Source organism: Zootoca vivipara, chromosome 13 (genome assembly GCF_965207765.1).
Source record: "Zootoca vivipara chromosome 13, rZooViv2.hap1.1, whole genome shotgun sequence".
Lineage (NCBI taxonomy): Eukaryota > Metazoa > Chordata > Lepidosauria > Squamata > Lacertidae > Zootoca > Zootoca vivipara.
Genome location: NC_142596.1, coordinates 29647299 through 29662484, shown reverse-complemented (window position 1 = coordinate 29662484; position 15186 = coordinate 29647299). Strand labels below are relative to the sequence as shown.

At 44.9% G+C, this 15186-nt stretch overlaps 1 protein-coding gene across 8 annotated transcripts in view; it reads right to left on the bottom strand.

Moving 5' to 3' along the window:
- Positions 1-15186, bottom strand: part of ARHGAP17 (Rho GTPase activating protein 17) — a 63248-nt gene that overhangs the window by 44721 nt on the left and 3341 nt on the right. For 3 of the 8 annotated variants that reach the window (XM_088657165.1, XM_035131131.3, XM_088657164.1), the window contains exon 1: positions 14356-14793. The exons of 1 other annotated variant lie outside the window; for it this stretch is intronic. In XM_088657165.1, coding sequence (XP_088513291.1) covers positions 14356-14408 — 53 coding nt within the window. In that variant the 5' untranslated portion in view covers positions 14409-14793. Of the gene's footprint in view, positions 1-14355; positions 14794-15186 lie in introns of those variants that run through there. 4 more of the 8 variants (XM_088657161.1, XM_088657167.1, XM_035131129.3 and 1 more) reach the window with 2 other exon arrangements.

Below are 15186 nucleotides of genomic sequence, written 5' to 3'. Positions count from 1 at the left end.
GTCCCTTTCCAGAGAGGGGATGTGATCCAGCACAGGGTTGGTGCTCAGCAGCTCTTTCTGATATTTTGAATAACTATAACTCTATTGAACTGTATTAATTGCTTTGAAGAATGTGTTGTTGTAGTAGTATGATTTTTATGCTACTGTGTTTGATATTACAGTGACTGCAATGGTTGTTGTTTTAATGCACGGGTGTCAAACACAAGGTCCGCGGGCCAAATCCGGCCCGCCAGACCTCGTCATGTGGCCCGCCGAGCGCCCCAGCCAGCAGGACCCAGCAGCGGGACCTTGCTGCTGAAGCGCCGCATCGACAAAGCGCCAACAAACAGCTGGGGGCGGGGGGGTAGAAAGGCGGCCGGAGCAGCGCTGCGTGGAGCGCCCCGAGCCACAGCAGGAGAAGGAGGAGGCAGCTTGCCGGGTCAGCGCCCGGCAGCGCCGCACGGAGAGTCCCGAGCCTCTGAGACGCAGCAGTGCTCTGTAGCACTTTGAATCCTCCTCCTCCTGCCACGGCTCGGCGTCTGGAAATGGCTGCTGCTGCTGCTGAAGCACAGACAAAGCACCCAGCAGCGCCGTGTGGAGGAGGAGGATTCAAAGTGCTACAGAGCACTGCTTCATCCCAGAGGCTTGGGACTCTCCGCACGCGCTGCCGGGCACCGACCCGGCAAGCCGCCACCTCCTCCTCTTGCCTCACCTCCTCCTCCTTCTGCCGCGGCTCAGCCTCATGAACGTGAGCTCAGCAGCGGCTCAGCCTCACGAACGTGCAACTCTGAGGGTTTACGCACTTCTCCTATAACGGACACCCGCTGCCTCACGCTGCACGGGAAATGCTTTTTGCCCCTGCGTCCCTTCGTGCTCTTTTCTGGCGCTGAATTAAGGCGGCGACCCCCCCACTTCCCTTTCTTTCTTTCTTCCTCTCTCTCGTTCTTATTCTTTCTTTCCCTCTCCTTCCTTCCTTCTTTATCTCTGTCTTCTCTCCCTCTTTCTTTTTCTTTCCTTCTTTATTCCTTCTTTCCTACTCTTCTTTCTCTCACCTCTTTCCTTCCTCTCTCCCTCCTGCTCCCTGTTCTTCCTTCCTTCCTTCCTTCCTTCCTTCCTTCCTTCCTTCCTTCCTTCCTTCCTTCCTTCCTTCCGTCCTTCCCATCTTTCTTCCTCTCCCTCATTCTTATTCTTTCTTTCCCTCTACTTCCTTCCTTCTTTCTCCCTTTCCGTCTTCTCTCCCTCTTTCTTTTTCTTTCCTTCTTTATTCCTTCTTTCCTACTCTTCTTTCTCTCACCTCTTTCCTTCCTCTCTCCCTCCTGCTCCCTGTTCTTCCTTCCTTCCTTCCTTCCTTCCTTCCTTCCTTCCTTCCTTCCTTCCTTCCTTCCGTCCTTCCCATCTTTCTTCCTCTCCCTCATTCTTATTCTTTCTTTCCCTCTACTTCCTTCCTTCTTTCTCCCTTTCCGTCTTCTCTCCCTCTTTCTTTTTCTTTCCTTCTTTATTCCCTTCCTTATTTCCTACTCTTCTTTCTCTCCCGTCTTTCCTTCCTTCCTCTCTCTCTCCCTCCCACTCCCTCTTTTCTTTCTTTCTTTCTTCCTTCCTCCCTCCCCTCCCCTCCCTCTCCCTCTCCTCAGAAACATAGGATGCTGCTTTATACTTCTGGCCCTTAAACCCTGGAACCAGGAGAGCAGCTCCAGTGAGTCAACCTCAGCCAGTCCCTTTGGTGAAGGGTGGTGGCTCACTGGCAGAACATCTGTCCTGCATACAGAAGGACCCCAGCATCTCCAGGTACTAGTAGCTCTGCAAAGATCCTGCATGAAACCCTAGCGAGCCTCCACCACCCAGTGCAGTTACCAAAAATCATTTTTCAATAAATTGTACAATAATTGTACATTTGAATATCTACTTGCCATTATTCTGACTATGTTTCTGCTTTCAGAGCTAGTTATTACTTACATTATTACAAAAAACAGTACTAATTGAATGCAGTGACAATAATTTATGATAATAAAGAGTGGACACATAGTCCTACAGATACAACCGGCCCTTTGAGGGTGACCAAACTGCTGGTGCGGCCCCCGATGAATTTGAGTTTGACACCCCTGTTTTAATGCTATGATTGTTGTGAGCCACTTTGAGCTCAACACTTGTTGTTAAAAAAGCCTAATACAAATGTCATATCAAATCAAATATGTGTAGACCAAAATTCACATACAGCCAGCCAGCCAGCCACCTGCCTACATAATGCTTGATGATGTAAATGCCAAGTCTGTGCCACTAAACTCCTTCCTAGAGAAATGCTTAGCACCAGTGAAGCTTTTGCCAGATGAAGACGTCATTTCTATTTTAAAATTATAGGTGCAAGGTGGACCTGTTGTAGCAGCAACTAACATGGGAGGAGGGGAGTCACACCCAAATCCGTTTGGCAATAAGAGATTTTGTGGTTTAATACTTTCAAAGGTTTTAGACCACCCACACATTCAAGATTGCTTTCATGCCTACACCTTTTTTAAAAACCACACAAAAAGATAATCCTTTTTACTGCAGCTTTACTTTGTGATTTTGAATCTAATAAGAATATTACCATAGCCTCCCTATTCTCACCTGCTACCGGTACTTCAGGGGTGGGGAAGTTTTTATGGCCTGTAGTCACATCACTGTGATGCCAGGTGTTGCTGTGCTTTGAAGACCCAATTATCGGGACTTCAATGTGCAGCATGGGGGCTGCTTAAAAGTTCTTCTGCAAACAGCCCTTTGTTGCTCTTTCAACCTCCGAAAGCCAGAGGTTCTATAGCTGAAGGTACTGGAAAAACACTTGAGTGGTCAAGCAGAAACAGCAAGAATGCAGTTCCTTCCCTGTTAAATTCCACTGTAGTTCACAGCCAAAGCTGTCTTGTTCATACAACCAGACCTAGAGCTGGACTGAAATTGTTGTAGATGAAGGATGTGGAACCTGCGGCCCTGGGCTACAACTCTCATCAGTCCCCCAGTCAGCACGGCTAATGGCCAGTGATAATGACAATCAAACAACAGCTAAAGGAGAGAGGACCACAGGTTCTCCATTTCTGATCTAGATAACTTGTCTCATTCATGAAATATCTCTGGTGGCCTACTAGTCCCAGGTTGAGGACCTTGCCCAGAAATTTAATGTTAGAGATTCAAAAGAAATTATCCAGTCTGGTGTTATTAAGGGAAGGTTTGGTTTTTTCAATGGAAGTTTCACTACAGCCTCTTTAAACATGCTGAAATGAAACCAAACATTCCCACAATGAGGCATTTACCACTCCCACCACCCACTCAGTCAGTCTACCTCTGGCCACTCTTATTAACCAAGCTGAGCAATGTCAAGCACACAGGCCATTGTCCTTACTTCTCCAGCAATCCCTTCCACATCCAGCCCAATGGAACAGTCAAGTGCCAATGGGGCATTTAGTAGTGTTGCTCAAACTGCAACATATATATTTACACACTCAGTGTGCCAAGTGCCAAATAAATTAGTCACAGTAGGCTACCAAGCAATCTTCTCTGTGTCTAAGATATAAAAGATCTTTCAGAATTAGTGAAATGCTTCTTAAGACAAGTTATATACTAAAAATGTGGAGGACCAAGGTTTTTTATGGAAGACAACATAGAGCGGTAATAAACGCTTATACAGTTGCAATCAAAATTATTCAACCCCCATTGTAAATCAGGTTTATTAACAAAATTTACAGACTTTCAGCTGTTTGCAATGAGCAAATCAAACAAAAGCAATTGAAACAGTTCAATGCAACAGATGCTTCAAGCGGTTTCCCCAAATTCAGCTGAAAAGAGGTGAGGTGATAGCCATACCATACTAAACCCTCTGGAAAGAATAAATTTGGCACTGCTCCATCCCTGTTAACAAGACTGGTGGACACAGAATTCTGGTGCTGGCTAATAAAATTTGGTTCTGGTGCTGAATATTTAGTAACATTTTTCCACATGGGAAAGTTCAATCAAGAGGGGCTGTGAGGGATGTTTATTTAGAGTATGGAAGACTTTTTTGTTGGCTCAAGGTATTTGTAAAATCAACACCCAGAAGAGCAGTGACGAAACCCCTCCTCAAATATTTATGCTTGTACTGTCAAAAGCAAATGGGCTGCTTGCTGCTGTTTCACTTCCTCTCAGAAATACACCTAAGTTAGGCTGTTAGGAAGCCTGAAAGGGAAGTGATTCAATGCAAAGTCAGTCGCTTTGGTCACTCCTAAAGTTACAAAAATGGTTTGCTTCGCACTTACTAGTTCTCTCTGCTCTCCGAGGTTTTTAACACACGCGAACTGCAGAAATGCAACTGCTTAGGGTGGGCATCAAGCAAAGTGCTTCTTTTGGTGCCAGGATTTCTACTTGTGTAACAAAACTTCCTCTCCCCCTAAATCTGTTCTGGGGTTCCCCCCACCACACCAGAACAAGATTTGGGGAAGGTGTGGGGCGCAGGGGGGAAAAGGGAGGGGAAGTTGCATTCTACAAGTGGAATGTGCTAGCTGAGGCACATCATTGGATGTCACCCTTATCATTAGAAAAAGAGGTGACTAAACATAAAAGTCACCCTAATGGATCAACAGATGACATCTTTGGCAACTTGCCAGTCCTTGGCAGTCAGTATCAATCAAACCATAATACAAGTGCATAGATTTACTGTGTCATGATCAGCTTGTCCTATTGTTTTCATAGGGACCCAAGTTAAATTTATTTTAGATCCAACCCTATATGTTTGCATTAAGTTGAGATTCCATTCAGAAGAATTTTAAACAGAAATGCACTTAAAAATGGATTTCTTAAAACTTTATTCATTCATTTGATGTATTTGCTCTGAGCAAATGAAAACTACAGGTATCTAACAGTTCCCCGAAAGTCCTAGAATCAGATATCAAATCTGAACAGAATACAATCCTGAAATTTTGTTGTGCCATTTGAAAACTTTGTCTTCGGTTTCTCAATCCTCTGTGTGCCTCATCACAGGACTAACACAGGGCTCTCCTTGGTCTCCGGCTGAGATTACAGCACTTGGGATATCAAATCGCTGGCTGGTAAAAGCACAAGCTGAACGTTTACAATTCACAAAGCTAAGTCAGGCAAACTGGCCTCTGGAACAAAGCGAGAAGCCACAGCTGTCAGAGAGACTGGACAACCTTATTAGTTGTAAATTTATTAAAGTAATCAGCATGGCATGGAACACACCCACCCTATAAACGTATTCATCATACACAGCACTCTTGCCTAAACCGGCTTGAACAACCACAGTGACAGCATCCCCCAAAAGCTTTGTTAACGCTAATTGTGGAGATGGCTAAACCCAGCACAATTTTCACATCATATGAACACAAAGCACCACCACTCAGGATTTGTACAGCACACAACCACAAAGCTGTTGTGGCTGCACATATCTTCCCACAATAAGACTTACAACTCTGTACAGAGGGCTAGATGTTTATCCCCATATGTAAGTGGGGAAGCAGAAGAAAAGTCCCACTACTGAAACATGGGCTTTACATTTTAAGAAGTTGATAACCTCATGCCTTTTGTTGCAGAGACTGAGGAAAATCCTGTCCCTAAGGACAAGAAGACAGAGAATAAGTAGTTTCGCTTTTGATATTGTTTAATGAGAGGTACAACAAAAGTTCAAGTGCAGGTTGCTAGTCTCAATAAATCGCTAAGGCACTGCCAAGACAAAATCATCAGGGTTTTAAACCAAGTAAACTTCTGCATCTTAAAATGCAGAGAAATTTCAGAAGAAATTTAGACTGCTCTATGTCAGAAAAAAATAGAGCTGAAAAAAGCACACACAGGCAGGATCAGATTCCAGACTGTACTACTGCCAAACCTCACAAGCTCAGCAGTTTCAATTGGGAGCAGATTCAAAACATTCTTGAAGCAGAGCCTGTGGAAGATTAACGAACATATTAACTTCAGTTTTCTCCTGCATTGCAGAAGATTTTAACGTTACTGTCATTAATTCAGCACTTGTACAGGAGCAACAAAAATTGAAACACAAAATATCATACATTACTGGCTTAATATACGAGGCAGTATAATACAATGAAATGATCCATCCAGCTGCAGAAGCCTTCTTTGCTGACTGTTTAATCGGCTGGAATGAAAAGTGTACACAGAAATGAACACTGCATCTTGAGTGACAGATTGCTGCCTACAATGCAAGATGTAAATCTGGCAAGAAAAGAAACACGAACAATGCCTGACCCAACAAACCAAGCTTTCTTTCCATTCTCAAATCACTGACAGAACAGGAAGAGTAAAGGAAACTGTAACCAGCTCGCTCAAACAAAGGACAAGAAAAGTATAAGTTACATATTTGATGCAGGAACCTTGGAATCTGAAGCATTTTTGCAGCACAGTTTAGACCAGTGGGAGGGAGTGTCCAGATACTCTGAACTCCAACTCCCATCAGCCTCAGCCACCACGGCCATTTTGAATTACAACTCTCATCAACCCCAGCCAGTATGGCAGTGCTGGCTGGGGCTGATGGGAGTTGCAGTCTAAAACATCTGGAGGGACCCAGGTCAGGAAGACTGACTTAGACCAACTTTAAATCTATACACTATGAATCAAACTGGGAGGTGTAGAGCAGCTTCAGAACCTGAGCATGCTTAGTAACAATGAAAGACCATGCTACCTCACCCCAGAAGCCCTGCGCCATCTCAAAAACTGATATAAAGCATGCAGGTGTTAGACCAGCCTGTTGTTCGACTACAACTCTGATCATTTCTAGCCAGCATGGTCAGGGGTCAAGAGTGATGGGAGTTGTAACTGAACAACATCTGGGGATCCAGGGTTGAGAAGGCTGCTTTAGTCTAACAAAGCAGATGTATGACATGGACAGATAGTCGAGCATCTGCCAGGCAACTGTACCAAATAAAATTTCTAACTGGGAGGTGGTGTGCAGGTGAAGTTCTAGTCACTTTGGAAAGGAAGAAACATCTTATGAAATCTGACAAATGCTGACAGGGTGAGATGACAAGAGAACTTCACTCTTTTCCTGATGAAGATTCCAACATCTCCAACTATTGGCACCAAATCCCCCCCACCCCATTTATTATTTTTAAATTAAGTAACTAATGTACATCGTACCTTTCTTCCAAGGTAGCACTGGGTGATATATCAAGATATGGCCCAAGACCAGAATGCGGGCGGGGGGAGACTGTGATAACAGCTTCACTTAGTGTTATATGTCTGGTGAAACCGGCACCGCGCAAGTCCCTCGGCCTCCAGCGCCCAGAGGGGAAAACAAACTAATTGGGAGTTGGAGGCAGAGGGACTCAAGCAGCGGCAATTTCACCAGACATATACTGCTGGTGAAACCATCATCACACTTTGCTCCGGCAGAGAGAGAAACAAGCTGCAAGAAACATTGTTGATAGTTTGGTCTTCCCTCTGCTTATTTAAACTGTTTGGGCTGAGGAGCGTGCCTGCCATTCCAAGCTGAGAGAGCCCTGCCCCCACTCCTGCTTGCACGAGAGTAGGGTCAGTGTTGCAGCCTTGCTTGGCTACCACCTGGCTGCCTTCATCTGAGGCGAGGCCGTGTGGCAGGGACACTGGGGCTGGCTCGGTTGAGGACAGGTGCCCTTCTGGCCCCCAGCGGAGCCTGGTCATGAAACCTGAGTCCCCTGTATCTCATTCAGCCATTATAAAGCAGAGCAAGGGAAATAAGAAAGGAAAATATAAGGCTTACAGTGCAAACCAACACACAGTGTTTGCAGAGACTCAGAGCCGGCTCTAGGCCCGCCTCCGGTGGTGCGGGGCACCAGGGCGCCAGGCCACCAGGGGCGCCACTGCGCCCGCTGAGAGGCGCGGCTGAGGCTGCCCCCGGCGTGCCTCCGCTGTTCAGCGGCTTCAGGCTGCTCTCCAGAGGCGCGCAGGCCTGGGGCCGCCTCTGCCACACACAGGGGCACCGCAACAGGGGGCGGGCAGCGCCCCCTGGCCTAGCGCCGGCCCTAGGGCAGGCTGGGTGGCGCAGTGCAGCGGCGCCCACCTGCCGCGCCGGGAAACGGGGGGGGGGGCGCCGGAGAGATCTGTCACACCACGGTGCCAGGCATGCTTAAGACGGCCCTGCAGAGACTTCCCATTTCAGTGAAATGCCTTTTCTTGCAGATCCTCATGTCTCTGAACTGTGAATTCGGAATAGTATAATCAGTAGTATTCAACTAAAGTTTACTCAAAGTAGACCCACTGAAATGAATGAACATAAATTAGTCCCGTTCATTAACTTCATTGGGTCTATGCAGAGCAAACCTTAGCTGAACACCACCCAGTGCTCTTAATTATGTACCGGTATTTGTTCACAGTGGTCACTTATGTAGAAATAAGGGTTAAGACAAGAGCCCTGCCCTCAATCTCCATTAACCCCAAGTATTAAATGGAAGAAAGAAGCAAGGCAGGTTGGCTAAACTGTAGGACAGGCTATTAAGAAAGCTGCTTAAGTGTCATACCAAGCAAGCATGGGACTCTAGCCAAAGTTTTAGCATAGCTGACCGTCAACTGTTCTGCCTTGCAGTAGCTTGAGAATTTAGCCTAGATGTATATTTAAAGTCATTTCTAACACTGGGAGGAGATGCACAGTCCCAGTTCCTATTCATAGAGCCTGAATACAAACAAAATCAGAGCCTGACAGCTCCCAAATATTATTCTGTCAGCTATGAAGCATGTCAGGCAACACCCTTATCTTCTTCCACACAAAAAAATACACTAGTAGTATCACCTTTATGTAATTCTGGACACCCTTCCAGCAGTCTAAGAAAGTCACACGCTGAAACTGCCCACAAAATTTCTGGAATCTGAGATGTTTCGTGGTGCAGCAGCATCCTCACCACTGCCTTACAGGGCACCATATCTTAATGATGCCATTGCATGCTAAGTTCCAGCGAGGAAGAGTCAACTTCCTATCACAATTCTCTAGACTCAACCAAGTATGCCCCCTTAGCAATATCATTTGGATGTCAGCTAACAATAGCAAAGATATCATCTCAATTGTTGCCCCATAAATGAGAACTCTTTATTACCAAGAAGAAATGTCAAAATGTATTTCAGAAGTGTTATAATCTCTGTAAAAAAATATTCAAGTTCAAATTTGATGCCAGAAGCAGAGTAGCAGTGGATATTTTAGATGTACCGTATCTTTTTGAAACAGGCAAGTTCTGTGCAATGGTCAGTTGTTTGTTTTTGAAGCATTTTTAAGGACCCTGAGTCTTCCAGATGTTGGTGTGCACACATTTTTAATAATTTATTTTCAAGTGAAACAAGTTGTGCTAGGAATATTCCATATTATTTAATCATCATGAGCATCCTTCAAGAAAAAGCAGAGTATATGGGATTTCCTAGGTGATCCCCTGCCAAGGTTTTGCAAAATGCTTTGCGTCATTTTTATGAGTAAAGTGTCCAAATAATAAGGTAGCTGGAATCTGCTCATATTCATTGGGAATTTTCAAATCATGACTAGGCACCAATGAAATTTATCCCTTTTGGGGAAACATATGCTTTTGCATGCTTCAGTAAGTCAGGTGAGCTTAGAGAACACCACTTCTATTAAGTGCTTCCTTTTATAACTGAAACAGGAAATAAATGAAAAATCTCTTTCAAAGTTCCTCCTTTATCTCTGAATATGCTTAGTGGTAATTTGCATGAGTAAGTGCACAAGCATTTTTAAGTGAGCACCACTCTTGGATAGCATGCATTATAATGCTCTGTCTGGCAGAAGAATGCAAATTGACAGCTACTGCTAAGTACACTCAGAGAATGCCTACAATAAAATTAAACTGATAGCAAAAGCTTCTCAGTGACTGTAGCAAAGGTCCCTGAACCCCACCCTAACTTCATACTGCTTCAGTCAAAGGTCACCTTCAAACCTGTACACTCCACTCACGTTGTCACATTATCTCAGAGGCTTCAAGAAGGTTTTCTTCAATTTTCTTTCCAAGGGGAATGTTTTGTGTTCTTTACTAAACCTGAACAGCCTGAAGTCAATCTGAACTGCACAAAACATCGACAGAATGATTTTATCTTAACAGGTAGTGCAGCTATAGAGCCACGGTGGTTTTAAAAAAGGAAAGTCCTACAATGGCAAAGATACTGAACTGAGAGCCAGGAAGCAAGTGTCTTAAATTTTACCCCCATTTCTCTACCATCCAGGGGCCTCAGGCGAATTCTCCCTGCCTCGCCCCCTCTATCTGTAATACGGGTATAATACTACTGATAACATTCCTATATGAAGATGGCTAAAGGTACACAGTTCTATAATAAAATTTTATGTCCCATAGATGACAGGGAGAACAAGAGGAAATTCTATACAGAAAGTCAATAAAGATTGGATATTTTAAAAGTACTGTATCTTAAAAACTACTGTGACAATGTTAATCTCCTGGTAGACTTAGAATGAATCTTGAATTACATTTTGAAATATAGAAAAAGTATATAGGAAATTTTTCCTGATAACAAATTGGAAAAAGAAAACTAATAAAGAAATGTGTATAGACTAAGCAAATATAAAATAGCACAATGAGATGAATTGGAGGTGTATATGTCGTAGTGTGCCTGTTGTCTTTGTCCATGGAGTTTTCTTGGCAGGGATACTGGAGTGGTTTGCCGGTTCCTTCTCCAGGTGGATCACGTTTAGTCAAAACATAACTTTTCTAAGTTATTTAAGCCCCTTCGCCACGACAAGGCAGTGATCCATGAAGCTGATCGCCGAATAATTGATGCTTTTGAATTCTGGTGCTGGAGGAGACTCTTGAGAGTCCCATGGAGTGCAAGAGGATCAAACTTATCCATTCTGAAGGAAATCAGCCCTGAGTGCTCACTGGAAGGACAGATCCTGAAGCTGAAGCTCCAATACTTTGGCCACCTCATGAGAAGAGAAGACTCCCTGGAAAAGACCCTGATGTTGGGAAAGATGGAGGGCACAAGGAGAAGGGGACGACAGAGGATGAGATGGCTGGACAGTGTTCTTGAAGCTACAAACATGAGTTTGACCAAACTGCGGGAGGCAGTGGAAGACAGGAGTGCCTGGCGTGCTAGGGTCCATGGGGTCACGAAGAGTCGGACACGACTAAACGACAACAATGTCGTAGTGTATGTAGTGCATATGGTATGTATTGTATGTAATGTCTAAGATAAATGTTATAAATTATAATTAAATTGATATTAATTGATGTATAATAAAGATTTTAATAATAATAATAATAATAATAATAACCCATTTTTGTGGATTGTTTTTATGTACACTACATAGAAATGCAAATAATTAAGTGGTATATAAGTGCATAAGTAAGTAAGTGCATTCATTAAGTCAGGACTGGGGAATTTTTTTCAGCCTCAGGGCCCCATTTGCTCATAGCCAACCTTCCAGGGGCCATATAACAATGATGAGAGGGGTCAGTGTGGGTGCAGCAACAGGTGTGACTCTTACCTTTGCACAATAGGCTATATTTCAAGTTATGCAAAAGTGAAAGTTTTTTATAGACACCCATCCACACCTCACAGACAGCTACTGAGGGGAGTGGCCTTTGGAAAAGGGGTGTGGCACAGGAAGGGGCATGACATAGCAGAGCCACAAGGGTCAGATAGAGAGGTCAGGAGGACTGCATTTGGCCCCCAGTTCCCCATCCCTGCATTCAGTTTTTGAACACTCTAAATTGCTTTATTAATAAGTTGCTTAGAAATAAACCCACTAATTGATATTGTTATTAAAAATGAATGTCAACACATAATACTGATAATAAGCACTAGAAGTATTTAAATGGCTTGTTCTAGTCATTACAACAACCCTGTAAGGTAAGGTTAGTATTATCAACTTCATGTTGTAAGTAAGGGCTGAATGAGTGAAGGAGACTTGCCTAAGGTCACCTAGCAAGTTCATAGCAGATGTCAGATTTGAACTAGGAACTTCCTGATATGTAAGCTAAGCATGTTCTCCACAGTGCAACCCAGCAGGTGGGAGATCCTGAGCAAACATGTCCCCACACCCAACCCTGCCTTATTTAGTATTTTGTGTGATCTAACAGATTATCCTCTCAGTGATCTGGAGTTAGTGGAAGAAGGGAACTTAACAATCTCTGCAGCGCTGCAGGAAAACAAAAGAAGAAGTGAAATGTTCCTCACTACAACACATTAGCACTTCAGAAGTATTATTAACCCACTTCAGCAGAGCATTCACTGGTTGCCCCATTGCAACCGGGCATGTGTTTTCTGAAATAACCAAACACGAGTTTATTTACCAAACTGAAGTGAGCCCATGAGTCAATGCGCCAGCACTTAAGCATACAGAATATGATGTTTTGCATGCTCCAGGAGCCACCAAGAACACAGCTTAAGGGCCTATTTCACTGCTCAGGTAGCAATGACGGCCAAGCTGTGTTTAGTTCTCAAACTGCAGCCACAGCTGGAGAAGACAGGCCTAGCCTCAGTCAGTCCTGCACTGGATACATCAGAGCTGAGCTGTTAACAATGTCCTCTTCATGAGGTTGCTCTTCTATAGACCTTGGAAGCTACAATTGGACCCAGAATTGGGCACCAAGATTTGCTCAGTATCATGCCAATTCTACATTAATCACACGGGTTATCAATCTGTTTCTGTGCTCAGTGATTGGTACTGACCTTCAAAGCCCTAAATTATCTAGGACTGGGTTGACCTGAACCCATTTGAATTTAACTGAGCTTTAATATTGGCCCTGCTCTCCAGCTCATCATTAAGATCAGACTGGCATGTGCCTAGCATGAGGAAGAATGAGCTGGCTACTTTCTGTTTAGCAAACCTCTGTTGGTGAGAGAAGGAAATCCTTCTGGTGATACTTCATAACAATCATCCACCCTACTCCTGAGGTTGAAAGCAGGTAACAACATTTCCTCCTCCTTTTTACATCATCATGCTTAGGTAGGTTTTCATTAGCATAACTACAGGAGGAAAGACAAGACCAAGGATGAGTAAAGACCAGGTTATTCATGGCATGCCAAAACATCAGGTCTTCCAAATCTACTGAATCAGAAATTTGAAAATTAGAACACTTGAGGTAAAGGCCATTTGCAACCAAGCAAATCACCAGGATGAGGAGAGTAGCCGTCTACAGCATGTCTATAAACTTCTCTTCCAAACCTAGCCTAGCTCACCACCAGCCTTCATCTGGGGTTCAAAGCAAATAATAATAATAATAATAATAATAATAATAATAATACCTTTATTGTCAATGTACAACCTGTGTACAATGAAATTAACTGAGACCCCCCCCCAACACACCAAACCCGAAATAAGAACCACTCTCACAAAAAATAGCAGGAACACAGAAAGCAAATATTGTACCATTTCCTCTTAAAACCATGTGGGCCACTTTTAAGAAGCTTCGGTCCCGTCCCCGTCCCCCCCAAATCCTTTGGCAAAAATTCCCTACTTCCTTTACTGAAATTAAGTTTGCAATCCTAAACCAGGCAGTAAGCCCCATTGACCTCAGTGGGGCTAACTTCAAAGTAGATATGAAAAGGACTGCACTGCAATGCTAAAAACACATTATTCCATTTTCTTTCCCTGTGCTTCCTTGGGTCCAATTCTAAATAAAATGACCCTTGGCAGAGCCCTGCCCTCTTTGTATGCTGGCAGAATCGTCACCATAGCACCTAATAATAATAATAGATGCCTCTAAGAGCGCATGCTTGAAATTGTAACCATTTATCATTGTTTTGGGTGTGGATGTTTGTCATGGAGGAAACACAACTTGCTGGCAAGGCAAAGCATGAGGAGAAAGACTCTGGACTTAAAGAGTGTTGCGTGAAGCTAGAAGACCCAGTGGTAGAACATCGGAAGATGCCTTGTACGGAGTCAGACCACTGGCACACCTATCACAACACTGCATTCTGCATTCACAGCAACTTCTGCATTCACAGCAACTGCTCTTCCACCAAACTACAGCCCCTTCCCCAGCATCTGCTTTGGATAGAAAAGTTCCTGGATTCAATTCCCAGGTTCAATTTCCCAGCCTTCCTATTAAGGCGGGGAAAATACTCCTACCTAGAAACCTGGAGTCTTATGTTAGCGAGTGTCAACATTAAAAACCCAGATAAACCAAAGTCTGAGGGTGAAGGGTGGCTGTCCTTCACACACAAGAAATTCATCTACTGCGGGGTGGGCGGTGGGGAAGAAACAGAGGAAGCTGCCTTATCCCAAAGCAGCCAATTTGTTCCTCTGGCTCAGTATTGGGTACATACTTTCCACCCCCCAAAAGAAGCCAGGGAATGGTAGTGTTCCCCTCGAAGAGCTACAACTCCCAGCACCCTTAAGAAACTACAGTTCCCAGGATTCTTTGGGGGGGGCATTTCTGAGGTGTCTCCCGTGCCCTCGTTCCCGGCCGGCCGGGCTCTCACCTTCCCACCGTCTGGTTGGCCAGCTGCTTCATGCGGTTGAACTGCTTCTTCATGATGGCGTCTCCGAGGGGAGCGGGGCTGCGGCGGCGGAGGGGAGAGGGGGGGTCGTCGCTGTCCTTGCTGCTTCTCCTCCTCCTCCTCCTGCCCGCTCCTTGCCCGGTCACCGGCAGCGGCGGCGACACCTTCCGACCGACCTTCCCTCACAACTTCTCCGTCGTCGCCGGGCCGGCGTCGCACCTCACACCCCCTCCCCCCCGCCCACACACACACCGGAAGGCTCCGCCACTTCCGGCTGCTCCGCGGGCAAACTGCGGTCCCGCCCTGCTCCACTCGGCGGGACGCAGGGCGGCTGCTGCTCCTCCGGCGTCAGCCACGTGATAGAGACCATAGAGAGCGGACGGCAGAACGACCCCGGGCTTCCGGTTTTGACTCGGAATGTTCGTATACAGTACTATAGGTAAGACAAGAAAACGACAAGGAGGGCCGATTTCCGGTGGGGGCGCCTTCTTTCTTTTTATTCTCCTAGCGGGGAGCGGGAGTGCATCAGACACTTCTTACCTCACAGGGTGGTTGTGAGGATAAAGTGGGCAGGGGAGGGGGGGAAATCATGTACGCCACTTTGATCCCCATGGAGGATAGAAGGTGAAATATAAATGTTACTATTAATAATTTATTACCCGCCCTTCACCTTAAGATTCCCGGGTGGATCACAACGTTAAGAAGAATTTAAAACAACTATTTAAAAAACCCCACCGAGGAGGACAGGAGGAATAACTCCTATTTATTTACTTATACTAGGTTACTGCTTTTCGTTTCGAAATAATTCCGAAG